The sequence below is a fragment of the Scardinius erythrophthalmus genome (assembly GCF_964197995.2).
Source record: "Scardinius erythrophthalmus genome assembly, chromosome: 16".
Lineage (NCBI taxonomy): Eukaryota > Metazoa > Chordata > Actinopteri > Cypriniformes > Leuciscidae > Scardinius > Scardinius erythrophthalmus.
The window spans coordinates 11,316,835-11,334,904 of NC_138236.1; the positions used below are offsets into that span (position 1 = coordinate 11,316,835).

The following is an 18,070-nucleotide window of genomic DNA, read 5'->3' on the forward strand; positions in this document are numbered from 1 at the left end:
ATAAATCAGCATATTAGAATGATTTCTGAAGGATCATGTGACACTGAAGACTGGAGTAATGATGCTTTGCCATCACAGGAATAAATTACATTTTAATATAAAAAAACAACCTTAGTGAGCATAGACTTTATTTAAAAAATCTTACAGACACCAAACTTTTTAATGTGTGTGTGTGTGTGTGTGTGTGTGTGTGTGTGTGTGTGTGTGTGTGTGTGTGTGTGTGTGTGTGTGTGTGTGTGTATTCCACAGAATGATCATCGGAAACGTTTTATTTTCTTACATTTTTTATTAAGTAGAGAGATTTGACAGCACAAAAAGAATGCAAGCCGGTACTCAAACTCAGGTCGGCCGAAGCGGAGTGACATTGCACACAGGGTTATCGACTCAGACTAATTACTTGACTAATAATTGTGCTGTAAGTATCATTTTATTTCAGTCTGAAAACAATTACACAAGCTTTGTAAACAACAAAAGACTAAACACCATAAATCACTTAAATACTGCTACAAGGTTTCTTTTCTTACCATCGTTTCTCAAAACGGCAACAGATCAAAAGAACTAACATTTGAGAAGAAAAAAAAAAGAGACACAAGGTCACACAAAAACACAAAGCCTAATGACCAGACCTGAAGCTGTGCCATCTGTGTCAAATCAGTGCCTACTGCACCACACAAGCTGGATGAAACATTCAGTAATCGTCTTCTTCATCAGTGCTGTGCGTCCCCCACCGAGACCCATCAAAGGTTTCCCATAAGCCTTCTGCCCCCTTTAGAACAGTGCAACTACAGTAGATCCATGCTACTTTCTGAACCATTGTCTTCCACAAAACTATTGTGAATCTGTTTCTATTGCTTTTTTCTATCAATATTGAAAATGATGATTGTTCTTTACGTAGAGAGACAAAAATGGAGCGTCATGCACACTGTCCACCTGTGTAGGGAAGCTCACACTTTTGGCTTGTGAAGGAAGGTGAAAGTGACCTGTACGGATCAGCCAGTAGCTGCTGCAGGTCTCCGGACGACATTGAGAAGGTGTCCTGTGATGCAGTCGGTTGCCTTCATTTCCTCAAGAGTCACCGATGCAGCACAGAGGTTCTTTAGATGATTTGGAGTCCTTTTTAAGAGTTTATGAAGGACATGCAGGTGAGTCTATTCATGCGCAGATGTTACATTATACTGCCACACAAATCTGACTGTATATTTTCCATGACAGTTACACAGATTTTAAAGACAACAAGTGGCATAAATCTACAGCAACTAATCTCTTTTGCATCTTAATTGACAAGTGCTAACGTCATCCGTAAGTGTCTTCAGACTCTTTAGATCTTAAGTGGAACGTGTGGAAATGTTGATCTCACAATTGATGCATTTTATTGAGATTTGTCGTCTTTTCAAAGCTTAACCTAGTTCCATTCCCCTTCAAATGGGATATTTGCCTCCTCAGCACATAGTGTCATGGGTTGCTTTTCTCGCACATGTGAGATCGAGTGAAAGTTCAGTCTGAAAGTTGGCGGAACATTCTACACAGTGAGAGGAATGGACTGGGATGACACTGAAGGGGAGGACGAGTGGCTGCCAGTGCCTTTCCATAGCACACAGAAAGTGGATGAATACATCAACGCCGTGAGAATGTTGCAGTCACATGCCATCGAGCAGGATGGTGGACTTCTGAGCGTTTTTTCTGCCTTCATTTCGGCTAAGTTTTAGAGATAGCAGGCGGAAACGGCTATCCAGGCCAAAGGTTGTTTTAGTGTTGCTGATGCGATTGTTATTGAGAACGTTGTCCAGAACGGTCTCGGCACCTTCTGCTCTGTCACCTGTACACAATGAAGCTGATTAATCAACTACAGTAATTAAAGAGCAAAATATTATTATTATTATTAACATTTACGCGTTAGGCAAACACTTTTATCCAAAGCGACCTACATTGCATTCAAAGTATACATTTTATTAGTTCATGCATTTCCTGGAAAAATAACTCTCGACCTTGGTGTTGCTAGCGGTAATAAACGAAAAAAAAAAAAAAAAAAACTGTACAAAAATACACTGTATATATATATGCACACACACTTTTATATATTAGTATACATACATAGAAATAAAATGTTTTAATATAAAACAGATGTTTTGATTTTAATATTATATTGTACTACTAACCCTGATATAATAATGTATTCTAAATTATTATAATGCAACATATTTTACAAAACATTTTCTTATTAAAAAAAAAAATTATATATATATATTTTTTTATATAATACTACTACTACTAATAATAATAATGATAAATATATATATATAAACACACACACACAAAGTACAATTTATACAATACATACAGTACAATACATACATACATATACACATATATATACACATATATATATATATATATAAATTGTACTGTTTATTTAATAGCATAATATATTACATATAATCATTTATATATAATAAATAATAATAATAATAAAATGTTAATTATTATAAAATAAAGTAATAAGGATATTATATATATATATTTTTGTAAATAATTGTACTAAATATACTCATATGTATTAAATTATAAAAAATAATAATAAAAATTATAAAAAAACATAAGGATATTATATCTATTTTTCAATAATTATACTAAATGTACTCATGTGATATAAATGTAAAAATAAATATTATAATGTCATATTTTATAATTATTCTAGATATTTATATTCATGTGTAAATTAACAGCCCTGCTTTAAAAACATCACATTTTAGCAGATACATTTGTTTTGCACTTATTTAGGCACCGAAAAGCCACGCAGTTATCCATCAGTGAGATTAATGAACCCCCCCTAGAGGGCACAGGTGCAAGCAGGCAGGAAACCAAGAAAAATGGCATCGTCTCACAGGAGAAACAACAAGCCTTAATTCAATCCCTCACGTGCTAGTGCAGCGTTATTTGGGTCCCATCTGTCAACGCAAACGCATCTAAGAATATCTCACCTCTCTCTAGGTCGCACTCGGGGGAGGATGCGCCGCTGCATTCACTGCGTGGACCGAGGATGGGGGACATCAGGCTAAAATCAGACAAAGAGACGGTGCTGGGCAGGTCCAGACTGCAGGGGCGAGAGGAGGGGGAGGGGGAGGTGGAGGTTGGAGAGGCAGAGGAAAAGGAGGATGAGGAGGAGAAAGGGTAAGGCAAGTCCAGAGGGCTGTTCGGCCCAGAACTGAAGCTACTGTTGGACTGAGTCTCAGAGTCTTCCTCTGACATGGCACTCGTGCTGCAGTTTTCATCCTCGTAGGACCCAGACGCCACTGCAGGAAGACAAAGGGAAAATCAGATTCTGGAACATGTAGATGGTCAGGCTAGTCTACACAACTATTTAGTGAAATTATCCATTTGAAATTAAACAAATATTTTTATCATTGCTTTTCAGTATATAGAATCACAAGATATAATACAATACCATAATATAGTCACAATTTCCCTTAACTCTGTCTGGAATCTTGGATGAAATTTGTTGCAAAGCATTCTGGGAATGGGGCCTTATAATTGCCCACAATGATTTTTAATGGGCAGCCTAATTTTGCTGCCTACTGAGCATCTATGATGCCTAGAGTGCAGTCTAGATACAGTATGTTGCATGGACTCACTTGATATTCCATCAGACTCCATCTTGAAGGCAGACAAGTCTTCACCAATGACACTGTCCCCTTCTGCACCCACACCTCTCTCCCGCGGGCCTATGACCGAAGAACGTCTGCGCTCATGGATCTCATCCGAGATCATCTCCAGGTTCCTGAGGGCTGACTTATATTCCCCTTTAGCCTGCGTCAGCTTGGCCTGGAGGTCATCCACATTCTTCTTCAGTTGCTTAAGAGGGGAGGACAAAAAAACTCAGTTGACATTAAACAAGATATGAAAAAGGGACATGAAAATATTGAAAAAGTAAGGGTCAACACATACAGGTAAATATATTAAATTATAAAAACATTATTGAATAATTAAAAATATGTATTTATATTTTCCGTATTAAATATCTAAGAAGATTGTTTTTAGAGAATATGTAAAATTAGCTTTCAAACTCCAAAGCTTTTCCTTGTTTTAAGCATAACCCTATCAAAAGTTCTTTATTTATTCTTAAAACAATATAAAAATTGTTAAATATTAAGAGTATTAAATAAATGTATAGATTTTTAGATTTTGAAATTATAAAAAAATTACTAAAAATTATCTTTTTACAGAGTGTATTTATCATGCAGCACTAATGAAACATCCATAAGTCATTTATAAGTACCTCAAGCTGCAAGTAATACTTTGCCTTCATTTCAAAGTAGGGCCTGAAAAAGAGAGAGAGAAAAAGCGATTAGAGCTACTGTAAAGGCCTATAAATATCATCGTACATCACCATGGTAACCGTTTACATATGCTGACACATTAATCAAATGATGAGTGAGAGGATTAATAGGGTTTGTGATAGAGTTGAGCCTGCCGAGTCACCATCACGTGTGAGAAACCCACCTATAACTGATAGTTATGGGTTTAACATGAGCCTAGTCTCACAGACAGATCGCTGACTCTCGGCATAAACTTATTATGGACAAAAACTGCCAACTTAGAATGAAAGGTGCTATCTGACGTACATATAGACTGACGACCCACAGTTTGATTTTTGTTTTGAGACCTTTAGACCATAAACCTACTCTATAAAATAGACAATAACAGATGTGAATGCTTAGCCAATGCACTGCAAGTGTGCAGTCACCTTTTATTGTTTTCATTGTGTGGCAGCAACATTTACATTACTTTATTCAGCCGCTTTTATCTAAAGTGACTTATAGGATGAGTTCAGTCCTGAATAAAAATGTCCAGATAATTTACTCACATGTGACCTTTCCAACGTGACTACGTAATGCGTAAAGTCATGGACGCCCATCACAGAGCTAGTGCAAGATGAGCATTTGCGGAAAAAATAAATAAAATTATATATATATATTTTTTTTTTTTATAAAATGACCGAATGGTTTCGCTAGACAGGACCCTTATTCCTCGGCTGGGATCGTGCAGAGCCCAAATCTTAGTACTTAAGGCTAAAATGAGGCCAAATTAGCTAAAGCTATAAATTAGTTTGCTAGCTATGAACACATTGACCGTATACCTACGTTGTTCTGCAAGATTGATCTCATCAAACTGTTGCTTAAACAAATATTAACTCCTAACCTTAGTATAACATTTGCAGCATATCCAGATAGCATTACTATTTGTCGCAATCAAATCCATTTGTGATTTTTCTGAACTCTGAATACATGAAGTCTAATATTTTCTTAAAATGTGATTGTGCAACTGAATGGACCAATGAAACTGGCTGCGGGGTTTGCGCTTAACTGGTTTGTTGGGAAAATTATCCGAAAAGAAAAATAACTGTAGAAAAAGAGCCTTTACGACAATGCACACTTGCACCCCCTGTGGCAGCAATAAGAATACAAACTTTTTTTTTAACGGTGGTGCATTACAAATTGCGTTGTAACATATTTCGGACTGACTTTGTGTTCGCGTACTTGCGTAGAGTTTGTTTTGGGCCTTGGCGTGGGTAAATCTGGAATCACTAGTAAATTAACTATAACAACAAAGTAAAATCTACAGTCCCCATAAACATACAACAAAGCAACCATTGGCTGTTTAAGGATCATCATGCCATTTTTGTGAGCAATATGCATCAGACATGATAAGCAAAGACTATTACTTGCCAAAATGCTTGTGCGTTCAGCAAATGAATCAGTGCATACTTAGACTTGTTGATGGTGCGTTTGAGCTTCTTCTCCAGCTGTTTCATTCGGCTCATGGCGGCAGTGTATTTGGCAGCGGTCTCCTTGTGCAGAAGCTCACTGCGTGTTTTTATCTGCTCTGCCTCCATCACCTATAAACCAAAACAGGGATGTTAGAGTACTTCCTTGTTCACCTCATTCTACCATCCCACAACTTTGCATCACTAACTCGTTGTGTTGCGTGGTTGAGCATCTCCTGCCAGGCCGAGTCAAACTGCTTCTTGTCGTCCTCCAGCAGCCTCTGTTCAGCCAGGGCGATGGTCTCTTTGGCCGCCCGCAGTACCTCCGTGGCCCTGTGGAAGTCTTGCGTGGATCTCTGTGCTTCCAGCTGAGTCTAGGAAACAGGCAGAAGGCATTTACATAAACAGTGTGCAATGCCACAGTAAACAACAATGTGGTAATCCATGAAGAAATCACTGCAAGAGATGGAGAAACTTTACTCATGCACAGAACTTCTAGTATGGTGACATATTAAAAGTCACCCTTGAACTTCCTTTATAGTGAATTAAAGCAAGCCATGCTAAAGACGTGCAAAACGTAATCCTTTCCTGTTCCTTCACTTTTTAACTCTAATCTCCACCTAACTCCCACTGACAGAAAACCTCTGCGGAAACCTCTTACCGACTTAGCCATACAAAACAGGATAGGTTTTTAAACCAACCAATGGCAATGAGGCAGTTTCACACTTTGAAGAGATTTACAGCATAGAGAGAGATCATATAAACCAACTCAGAAATTTAGAGAAAATCATACCGTTCATTATGCCAGTAATTCATTCAAAGTTTATGTTCTGCATTATTGTGGAGCGGCTAAGTGATATAATCGTTCAGTTTATGATACAAGCGTGAAAATTGGCATGAGCAGTCTCCATGGGTCACTTGACAAGAAAATTGTCCGAGCCACTTGAAATTTCAAGATTTTTCATTTTTCAAGATGGCCAACACCTTAGTGGAGCAGTTAAGTGATATAGTGGTTTATTTGGTGATACAAACATGAAAATTGGCATGAGCAGTCTCTGATGGTCACTAGACAATAAGCCACCCACAGCTACTTGAAATTTCAAGATGGCAGCCATTTTTCAAGATGGCCACCACCTTAGTGGAGCAATTAGGCTCATGGCAATTTTCATGCTTGTATCACCAACTAAATGATTTCTTAAGCCTAATTGCTCCACTAAGGTGGTGGCCATCTTGAAAAATGGTAACATCACAGTAAAACAACATTCTGGATATGTCTGTCACCCAGGGAAAGTGATGCATATCTCTTCTATAAGACCTTGAATGCTATGAGATTCAAAACTGAATGTGCACTATATCAAACACTGCCAGTCCCAAGGATACGCAATAATCCCAGGGATAATCCTCTATCTTTCATCCAATCTGTCCTATTATAGTCTTTCATTCTTCATTTGAGACGGCTCAATTCATTTACTTTATCTTTCCCTTTTCCTCCATCCCTTCTTCACTCACACACAGGCTATTTTTAGCTCAGGGTTTAAAGTTGACATGATGCTGCCGCATTGCCACAGAGAGCTGACAACCGCGGATCACTGCAGATGGCATCACAGATCTCCAGTCCACACAGGAAAGGACACAGAAAGGGCTGGTGTAGAAAGTTGTGAAATGAAATGAAATAAAATAAAATATATTTTATATATGTGACATTTATTATAAAGCCTAATAAATGTTAAAATTCAAAATTGTAATGTCGAATGGCTACAATTGAGAAAATGAATCAATTCCATAGAGACATCAGTAGCAGTATTGGTATCTGAGATACTGGCCTTCATTTGTAAAAAAAAAAAAAATCCCATTAAACAAATATTGTAAATGTGAAATGATTACGATATAAATATTATACACACCTAAAACTTGTTAGGTGTGATTAATCGTGATTAATTACAGAAAAATGTGCGATTAATTCGTAACTTTTTTTAATCGATTGAACGCACTAGTGTGTGAACATAACCATATAAAGACAACAATCAAGCTACAAAGTCTTTAAAATGGCCAGTACTCTTAAGAATTCAGCAGATGTCAAAACTTTAAAAGCTTTCATGTTCATGCAGGGAAAAACTTGTTAAAATATTCATTCAAATTGCGCTCAGAGGTACTCTTGAGGTCTAGCGTGTTAATACTAACTGCTTCAAATCAGTTTCGCAGCAAAGAGAGGCATTGAAATAAATCACATCTAATATTTAACAAGCAGCACAAAAATTATTTGATTTCATTCCAGGAAACTTTTACACAGAGAAGATGATTATTAACTTTACTGCAATAGAATGGACAGAAAAAGTACTTCTCTTTGTTTATGGAAAAGTCTTATTACATCAAAGCTTCAACTTCTTTCAAAGTCCCCGATTTTTCTCCAGCTTTAATCAAATTCTGACCAAAAATAATGCAGAGACGACGGCCTCATAACGAGATGTTTTAGGTCGATGGTGACCCAGTTGACATGCTGTTTTGATGTCATTATGCCAGAACCAGGACAATTGGTTAAAGTCATTTGCAATGCTTTTGTACATCTCATTTGGACTGGCATAAAAACAAGATCATTTGTGGCTCTTTTTGACCTGGAGATCACCCCTCTAAAGACTAATGCTTTTATTGCTTCAACGCACACTGGCCTACTGGGACTTCGAGCTTAAACATGAGACTAAAGAGTTTATCTTATCAAACTTTTCTGTAGCAGAAAATAAACCATGAGCTGATTTGGGACCAAAAGGGTTTTCTACACAATATAACCCCAAATACATTCTCATTAAAAAACCAAGTGTAGCTTAATTATGAAATGCTCCAACTTATTCTTTAAAGCTAATTGACTGAAGGCAGGAGGCAGTAGAGGGGTTATGACTCATAAACTGATTGCAATAAAACTGCTTTGGTAACATGCAGCTATAGCAGTTTACCACCAAGAAAACACACATAATGTTTGCAAAATTGAATATTCCTATAACCAAAAAAGTTTTTAAAACATTTAAAAAAGAAATAACGTTTCATAACTTAATGGGACCATTAGCAAAAAGTTCTAATAACATAATATTTTGTGAGCTGCGAATGCTTCATAATATTACAATATGTCTAATATATCGTAAGCTTTTGACTTACCGACATTGGCCTTTTTGTGTACTATTAGTCTAATTGTATCCAACTCAACAATCAAATTTATGTGTCATAGTAATAACAGCTAATATGCTATGAACGCCAACAATATTTAAGGCTTTAAACTAAGCATTTTCTGAACAAATATTTTTAATTATCCCATTACAGCATACAACCAGGAAAAGCACAAACATTGCGATAATCCTGGCCTTAGGGAAACACAAGTTCACATTTAGGACATCTGAGGTAGTCATAAAGCGAAAGAATTTATATTCAAGCCACTCATATTTTTATGAGAAGGCTACAGTGGCATTCTGAGAGAACTTCATGACACCCGCACATAGCTGCAGGTGTTTTAGCTCTGCTGGCGGGCCATCTGACAAGAGCGGTACCCGCTTCTCAAACTGAAGTGCTGAGTGAGACCACTGAAACCATCATTGGACATGACAAATCGGCAGCAGAAATGTCCGTCTCTGTGTTCGTTTGCTCTGAGGACACGTCACATTTCCCTTGCTCTTCTGAAACAGAGCAGTCCAGTGTTATATCTAGAGTATAGAGGCTAACGTTCACAGCACTCAAGCATCGGCACTCATTTCCACACTCTACATTGTGGTTATATACTGATTAACTAAACACATGGCTAGCAAATCATTATGCAAGTTATTCATTCTGAAGTCTCAAAGGTACAACAGCCCGTTTAATTCTTAGGAAGAGAGAAATAAACAGACTGGTTTCACTGTACTAATAAGACCTTGATATTTATTTGCTTTTATTGGGCAAGTATGCATTAAATTTGAAAACTGCACTTTCTATTCATCAAAGAACCCCAAAATATTAAGCAGCACAACTATTTTCAATACTGAGCACCAAATCAGCATATTAGAATGATTTGAGAAGGATCATGTGACACTGAAGACTGGAGTAATGATGCTGAAAAGCCAATCACAGGAATAAATAACATTTTAAAATATATTCAAATAGAAAATAGCTCTTTTAAATTGTAATAATATTTCACAATAGAACTGTTTTTTTTTTTCTGTATTGTTCATCAAATAAATGCAGTCTTTGTGAGACTTCTTTCATAAATTAAGAAAATCGTAGCAGTGTAAATGGCCAAAACAACATTGGACCAAATTGACTTTCAAAAAAAAAAAATCTTATTTTGTCTCCTGCAGAAGAGACTCGTACAGATTTGGAATGACATGATGGTAAATAAATTATATTTAATTTATAAAAAGCATATTGGAAGTACAGTAGCCGGAAAAACCAATGTATATATGAGAATGAGCATGTGTGTGTGCATTATTCAGAGGAGCTCTTAATGAGAAATGTGTTCTGAATTATTAATATGAGAACAGTTCTGAAAAAACTTCAAACCACGAATCAGCAGACGTGCCATACGTGGTGCTTATACGGTTTCCTGCATTCATTATACCTCATCACTGATTCCATCTAAACTCAAGAGTCTTCAGAGCTACAAGATTCTGACAACTAGAAGCTTTGTGATCAATGCATTTCTTTCAAAGGACTGTGTTGGACACTTGACGATTGTATAAGAGTAAACTAGACTTTGAAGTGGGCCACTAAATACAGATTGCGAATAAGAAATCACATTTGTGTGAGAAAATATACGGCTAGATGAACAAGCTGTTAACTTTTGATCAAGAGCTTCTTACAATACGGTTTCATGGGACAGCAAACTGACCCCTTTTAAAAACGAGACAAGGCCTTTTATTTAGGGAGACATTGGAATGCATCAGATCTGCGATATGCTGTAGTCTAAAACAGCAAGCTGCTTCTCTGAACATAGCACATATAAATATATAAATAAAAAAAGGATGTTGTCTATTGCAGAAGTGATTTTAAACCAAGGACAAGCTCAGAAGGGGGAAAAGAATTAGCTCTAAATAAGGTAACTTGAATTAGGGGGGATTTCCAGTGATGTTTGCAAAAAATAAAACTGGCAGAAGAGATCATAAGTGGTTGTTTGAAGTGCTTTTATAAATATACTGATGGAAATTCAGTGGGAGATGTTTAGACAGAGACAGTGCAGGGGTGGGGGGAGAGAGACATGAAACAGTTAAAGCTTCACTGCAGTCAAGTGTTCACTGCAGAGAGAGAGAGAGAGAGAGAGAGAGAGAGAGAGAGAGAGAGTGAGTGAGTGTGAGTGTGTAAATCCTGACATATTTGTTAAACATATGAAAACCATAAATGTTACGGTCTCACTCTTCTCGGAATTTGGGTCAGAATATCCTGTCCACATACACAAAAACATATATTACATAAAAATGGTATATAAATCAAAGATCAATTATAAAGATCATTATTATTACGACTAATAATAATAATGATCATCAAATGGCATAACAATTGTACAGCAAGCAAATATTAATTATAAAGATGCTGATTCTTATTATTATTATTTCAATAATAATAAATAGCATAATTGCACATCAAGCAAATATTAATTTAAGATAATTATGATAATGAATATTATTATTTTCATAAAAATAATTTGAATAATAAATGGCATATTTGTGTATCAAGCAAAGATGAATAATAATGAATAATAAATTACATGCTTGTACATCAAGCTAAGATTCATTATAAATATAAATATTCTTCAAGCCTAAATTAAACCTGTTCATCATATAAAGTGATCGAATGCCTTCAGAAAATTTGGATAAAATGGCTCGATTAATATGGATTATTTTTTTACGATAAATTTATGAACATTTTGAAGCGTCAAAGTGGTAATTGCTTAGCTGTCAATGGATGGACAGAAAGCTCTCAGATTTTATCAAAAATATCTCATTTGTGTTCCGAAGATTTTTCATTTTTGGGTGAACTAACCCTTTAATAATAATAATCATCATCATCATCATCTCATCTCTCTAGCATAATGCAAGACAAAACACTTCTCGCTAAAAGGCAACTGGTGTTTCAAATTAGAATAACCTGTCAGTATAAAAGCTCATCCCTCAGAAGAGCCAAGACATTTTAAACCAGTTTAAATGAATCATCTCCACATTTTTCATTATAAAGGAGCTTGACAACCCAAACAGAACTGTTTCCATAAAAACACTTCTGTTTGTCCCTGAGGAAAATAACTTCAAAGAGCACATCGCTCTCCTTCACCACCGAGGAAACTGAAGAAAATCAGGTGCTTTGTCAGTGAAATTAAATAGGCCACCAACAATTCTTCCTTCATGGAGTGAAAAGAACAATATTCTAAACTATCTTGCCCCAGTTTCAGAGCAGGTCAACTCTCCTGTTGTTACTGATTCAGTCAAATAAAGTTCACCAAGTGTTGTATACAGTAAAATCAGAGGAACTTTGCTTTTACAAGTCAAAGCAAATGAGACATTAACAGCCCTTTCTCCCCCCTTCAACACCCCAGCTGCAATTCACTAACCGAGTTAAACTGATAATCTGCTCTTAGAATAGCACAGGCCTTTGAGAAAAGAGAACCGAGAATTGAGCATTTTAACATTTGCTCTCTCTCTCTCTCTCTCTCTCTCTCAGCAAAATCTTTTACGCCTTGTTGAATGAAGCCAACCACCTGTGACAGATCTATAGTTAATGCTACTGTGCCATCCAGCTCATAGCAGATAACAAGCTGATAGCACAGCAATCTCCAGAGAGGGATAAAAGAAAACACACCGCAGACAAAATGGTGGAGTGCCAACGGAAAACAGACGGGGTGTGGGTGAAGTTGGCTTTAGGAAGATAATATTGGGTTCTTGTTTTGATTTTCTTGGCCTCACCTGCCGTGCCACCCGCCGGGCCTCCCAGTACGGCTTCGATTCCTCCACCGCTTTTCCAATCTTCTTCACCAGCTCGTCCAGCTTTAAAGTGGCTTCCACAAGCACAGAACGAAACTTCTGTCTGGCATCCTAGACACGGACCAAACATGAACAATCAAATGGCTATGTTTAGGGATGCACAATATATCGATACCAGCAAATATTAGAGACTTTTTTACTTATCAAATCTGTCGGAATTGTATATTTAATTGTAATTTGCTTATTTTCTCTATTTGTATATTTAGAATGCTTTTGCTGTCATCTAATGCCCACTTAGGAGTTGTTTACAATTTCAACCAAAAAACTGAAAAAAATGTATGCATTTTGACTGTTCATTTACTGGACAACAGTGCTTTGGGGGCCTGAAAACGTAAACTTTTTAAACGATACTGTTATCTTCTCTGTGTAAACTACAAAAACGAATTTGTGAAAACTGTGACGGAATGCACATGCGTATTCATTTTCATTCTATAGTCGCGTAGTTTCTTTACATAGTGACATCGCCATCTACTGGTCTGGCAACATAATACAGCGTATTAGTCGTTTTCACTGATCTGTGAGGACGGGATCGTTTTTACAATGTTGTCGTCTGTATGTGAAAAACGCAAAGTAAAAACGTTTCTATTTTTAGTACATAATTGTCGTTTAAACGCAAACTCAGCGTTAATCTTAATTTTTTTTAATTATATTTATTATTAATGATGACATCAACTGGCATAAAAATTTGCAACACAAAAAACACAAAATTTAATAACACCATTAAATAAAACTGAGCAAATCTCAAAATTAATTTCCATTTTTCAAACTGTACTATTATAATTTTGTGATTCAAATTAATTTGTAGCATTTAATTTTATTTAATTAATTTTATTTATTTATTTTAAGTCATTTAAACAAAATATTTAATTTTAATACTGGCCATTACATGAAAATAAATATTAGCTAATTTAGCTTACTGGTATCAACCAGAATTATCATTTTAATACAGTTATGTGCAGTTTTGAGTTATTTCTTTTATGAGAAAAAGTTCTGGATCAAAGGTGATGCATTGTCACACATCATGCCAACCAAAATAAACTCTATGCAGAGTTGATATGGCACAAACAAAACTTATAGAAATTACCACATTGATTTATACTGACAACATATGAGTAATTGGAAACACAATCAATGCTACGTATAATTATATTATGTATATAATCAACATTAAAAACAAGAATTTTACAGTGAAATGACTTGTGCCATTTGGATAGACTTAAGATTTCAACTTGTCATGGCATTATGGTCAACTGCTTTGCATATAAAAGGTGCTATACATAAAAAGGGAGTAAAATCAGTTTATCTGTAATCAGATTTGCAAGAAGATCTGTGAAGATGTCTGAAGGACATGGAAAAATACGCTTTTCGCTTGAGTTGTAAACAAGCTTTTTTCATAAATGTAATTAAATCATTATTTTCCATTTATTGCCCAAGGCAAAGCAATTGGATTAAATCCAATTCGTCAAAACACAGATTGATTATTTGCAGCATTTGCATTCCAGGAAAAAAGAGAACACCAAGAGTTAAATCTTTAGTCCCCTTTGAAGTGCAACATGGCCAGTGACGCAAAAGCAACACTAATTTGGTTGACAGCCAAATAGCTCAATTATGGGATTCTCAGAACAATCATCAGAGTTGTACTGGGACATGGAAGTCTGCATAAACAGGGACAACTATACTGAACTTTCTTAACTTTCTGGGTGTAGGCTATAAAATAGGGGTTGTACAGACTAGTCAATTTTAAGTCGTGCTGATCATGTGATTTAAGCAAAGTCATGTAGTTGTGTGTTATAATGGCCACTACGAGGTGCTTGAGGCACGACAATTTTCCCCGTTTGGCCAAGCTTTGCAAAAGCTACTTGGCTGTTCCAGCTACCTAGCCTGGAAATACAGACCTAAATCTAAAAGAAATTTAACTTTAATTCAACTTGTGCTCTCGCGGGAACTCTTGATTACCAGGGTACCAGCTACCAGCACCCAAGCGAGAAAATTTTCTCACTGGCTATAGGAATACCATCAGCCGACAGCGGGCGAGCCTCCATCCAGCCCACATCGATCCCTTCATCTTCATACATGCAAACCAGGATCATAAAAAAGCAAAAGCTGTGACTGAGAAGGACTGTGACAGTGTTTTACACTGTCAGGCTTAAAGCCTATAACTTGTGTAAATTTTATTATGTTATGCCGACATATGCATCAATCATCTTTTACACTAAAACGCATTGCATTGTTGCCGTTAAGTTGCAACATGTTATGAGCTGTCTGTCAGCATCTGTATAATTATCTGCTAATAAATTGCAAATTGTGGCATGCTGCAAAGTATTCCATTCTCTTGTCGACTTCAAAAAACAAAACAAGCCAGAAGCTTTCCATTGTGTTTTAAGAAGTTTAGAGATATCCTAATCAATAAAGATCTATAATAATCTTCACGGCTCTTCCAACTCTAATATTAGCCTACTATACAGTTAGCGTGTGCCCTACTTCATTTTTATCTGCAGGAAACAACTTGCTAATATGTTCAGTGTGTTTTTGTTTCAGGAACAGGACTGCCAGAGAAATCAGCAAACAGGAGATTTTAAGACATTTTGAGAAAGCATTTCTCTTTCGGCCTCTTTTTGAATCACAATCAGACTACAGACTAGCTAAATCATTTTATTTAATTATTAAATTAGGACATTCCTAAACAATGAATGCAGTGGCATCGGGACAATTCAGTGCGACCAAAGTGACCACATGACTGATTCTGAACAGCTGAGTGTGTTTTTGTCTAAACATGTCCTTGTTTACTGCATGCTGCATCTCTGAGATCTGCACTGGACTCTACTAAAATAATGCTAAAGAATATGAATGCCAAATATCAACACAAATATCATATTCCTTGTCATTTGTTTTTTTTTGGCATACTATCCAAACTATCCAAACATGAAATCTTTCATCAACTTTTCGTAAGTTTACTTTTTACAGTGAGTCTATTGCATAATCCTGATATGATAACACATTCTGTTCCTTGGTGTGCCATGGTACAAAATCCAAACTTAAGACAGGTGACTTCTATTAACAATTTACCAACTGATACATTTTAAGAAACGAGAATATGGCATTATCATAGTAGAAAAAGTATAATTGAAATTCCTGGCAAAAAAGAAAATACATTACATATAATGTGTGTGTATGCATACAAATGAACATAAAAATAATAAGCTGTCCAAATGGGCTTTGATTTATTAATTAGATAAAAATTATATTTATTCTATAAATATTATTTGACCATTCATTCAGACCAAACTTTTGGATGTTGGATCGTGCAATCATAGCCTACCTCAAGCTCAGTTTCACATCTATTGATGTCATCTGTGGACTGGTTCAGCTTCTCAAGCTCTCCCTGTAAAGAAAACTCAAGTCAGAAATGTAAAATAGAGACATATCCCATTGAGGGATTCACTTTCATATGGATCTCATAGACTGCAGTAGCGCAAAGGAGAGAGAGGAAACTTGGTTGATGCTATATGCACATATTTAGACTGACCTCTAATAAGCAGCAGGGCTCTAAAGTCAACAAATGCAGTGTTGCCATTTCCGCTTATTAGGCTAATCAACAATACAAATCATAAAGTCGATAAAATGTGAACAATATCGGATTGCAATTATTATTATTACTTCATAACTGCGAGTACTTGACATCCAAAGCATAATGAAGCATGGTCAACAGTAATAGCCTCGCAGTTGTCAATTTATATTCGCTATAGGCTATATTTCCACCCGTGTTTCTTGACTTTTCTCTGTGATTCTCCAAATGCATTTCAGATGTATGCTACTACAGGCCAACATCAAATCAAATGGATCTGGATTCTCTTTGCGATTGAAACAAAACCCTGGCGTCGCTTCTTACACGCGTATTTGTGTGTTTTGTCAGATCAGGTGGCTTGTTTTTCCAGCGGGATCTGGCAACACTGAATCGAGGCATCAGTAGCCTACACACCGCAGACGAGCCGACAATAAAAAGCAAGTTGCGACGAATTAATCAATAATTCCCCCTCAGTGTCAAGGAGCCAATAACATGCATTCACCGATAAGCTAAATTTTATATGAAACCAATCAATTAGGCTAACTCAATGTGTAATAAGTGTGTTTGAAATGATCACTCTTTTCATCTCATTTGATACATTGACATGCACAAATATCAGTGACAATCTACCTGAATTCTCGGGTCAACCTCCTCCTCCTCGGGTGATTCAAATTCTTCATCCGACCTGTTCTCCTTGTCGGAGCTGTCCATTTTATTGTATTATCTTGCAAAAAAAAAAAAAAAAAAAAAAAGAAAGAGATTCCCTCCAGTGGGGTGATTTCTAATATGCGCCCGTTAGAAACTATTACACACCAATCGCCGATATCATTCCCCGACACTGTCCGGATTCCTCATTTAAAGAGAGAAATAAAGAGACCCAGGAGCGTGTCTGGATTCTCACACACAGCTGTGCTGAATGGGAGCCGTGAAGTCTATGGTGAAGACGAGGTGAAGTCTGTCCCCGCCCCCCTTCGCTTTCACACTGACTCTCTTTCTCTCTCCAGCTCAACACTTATGGGCAATGAGTGTCAAATTGTTGGCGGTGACAAAAACGCTTTGTCTAAATAAAGAGCATAGGCTTCCTCTGTTGGACCTGAGTGTATAGTGCAGGTGTCATTCCACGAAATATGTTGCCTGTTGTGTACATCATGAATATAAAAAACGGTATATAAAAATTAATAGGCCAGCTGACCAAACTTTAAGGCAATGTGTTTTATAGCCAGTTTTCTGCAAGTGAGCAAAAAATCCAACTTTACTGTGTTTGTTTTCTTTCTTCATGAGGATGTCCAGGGGATGCACGTTTTGATAAAAACAAAACAATTGATCATAGTCCTCATATTTAATTTTATTAGATTTTAATTATTGTTGTCCCCATTATTGTGTCCATGTTGTAACTCCATGTTATTAAAATGGTCAGCAATTCCATAAATTAAAAAAAAGTATCATAATGACATTATAGGCATAAAACATTTCCTATTTTGTCACTTTATCTTGTTCGTCAGTCTGGGTTAAAAAATATCAAATGTATCTATTTTAAGATTAATGTCACTGTTACCAAGATTTTGTACATTAAACGTAGTCTATTATCCTTGAGCAAAAATCTAAATGTCAACCTTGTTAGTTTTTTTAAAGGCATCTATATCCATACAATTTATTAAGTGCACTTGAAGTCCTCAAGGCCTTTAAAAACATACAGTGCTATGCATAAGTTTAGACACCCATGCTAAAGTTGACTAAAAAGAGGAATAAAAAATCATC

General features: G+C 36.2%; 1 protein-coding gene across 2 annotated transcripts; it reads right to left on the reverse strand.

Moving 5' to 3' along the window:
- Positions 1-273: 273 nt before the first annotated feature.
- On the reverse strand, positions 274-17,296 carry sh3bp5b (SH3-domain binding protein 5b (BTK-associated)). Of its 2 annotated transcripts, none has more exons than XM_081388960.1 (9): positions 16,943-17,296; positions 16,067-16,129; positions 12,670-12,798; positions 5,971-6,135; positions 5,763-5,893; positions 4,274-4,316; positions 3,630-3,849; positions 2,979-3,290; positions 274-1,816 (listed from the first exon to the last, which is right to left on the reverse strand). In XM_081388960.1, the coding sequence occupies exons 1-9, from the start codon at positions 17,021-17,023 to the stop codon at positions 1,638-1,640; spliced, it is 1,323 nt and encodes a 440-aa protein (XP_081245086.1). In that variant the 5' UTR covers positions 17,024-17,296; the 3' UTR covers positions 274-1,637. The 2 variants fall into 2 exon arrangements, with proteins under 2 accessions (XP_081245086.1, XP_081245087.1); XM_081388961.1 differs by lacking the exon at positions 16,943-17,296 and adding an exon at positions 16,274-16,686 and having other exon boundaries at positions 283-1,816.
- Between the last annotated feature and the right edge of the window lie 774 nt (positions 17,297-18,070).

Bases quoted from the DNA above. Each gene is read 5' to 3' on its own strand.
- sh3bp5b (XM_081388960.1), bottom strand. From the start codon at position 17,023: ATGGACAGCTCCGACAAGGAGAACAGGTCGGATGAAGAATTTGAATCA. The intron at 5,894-5,970 runs GTTAGTGATGCA...TTTGGTTTATAG, and splicing joins TCAACCACGCAACACAACGA to GTGATGGAGGCAGAGCAGAT. The intron at 3,291-3,629 runs GTGAGTCCATGC...GTCTTCCTGCAG, and splicing joins GGAGTCTGATGGAATATCAA to TGGCGTCTGGGTCCTACGAG.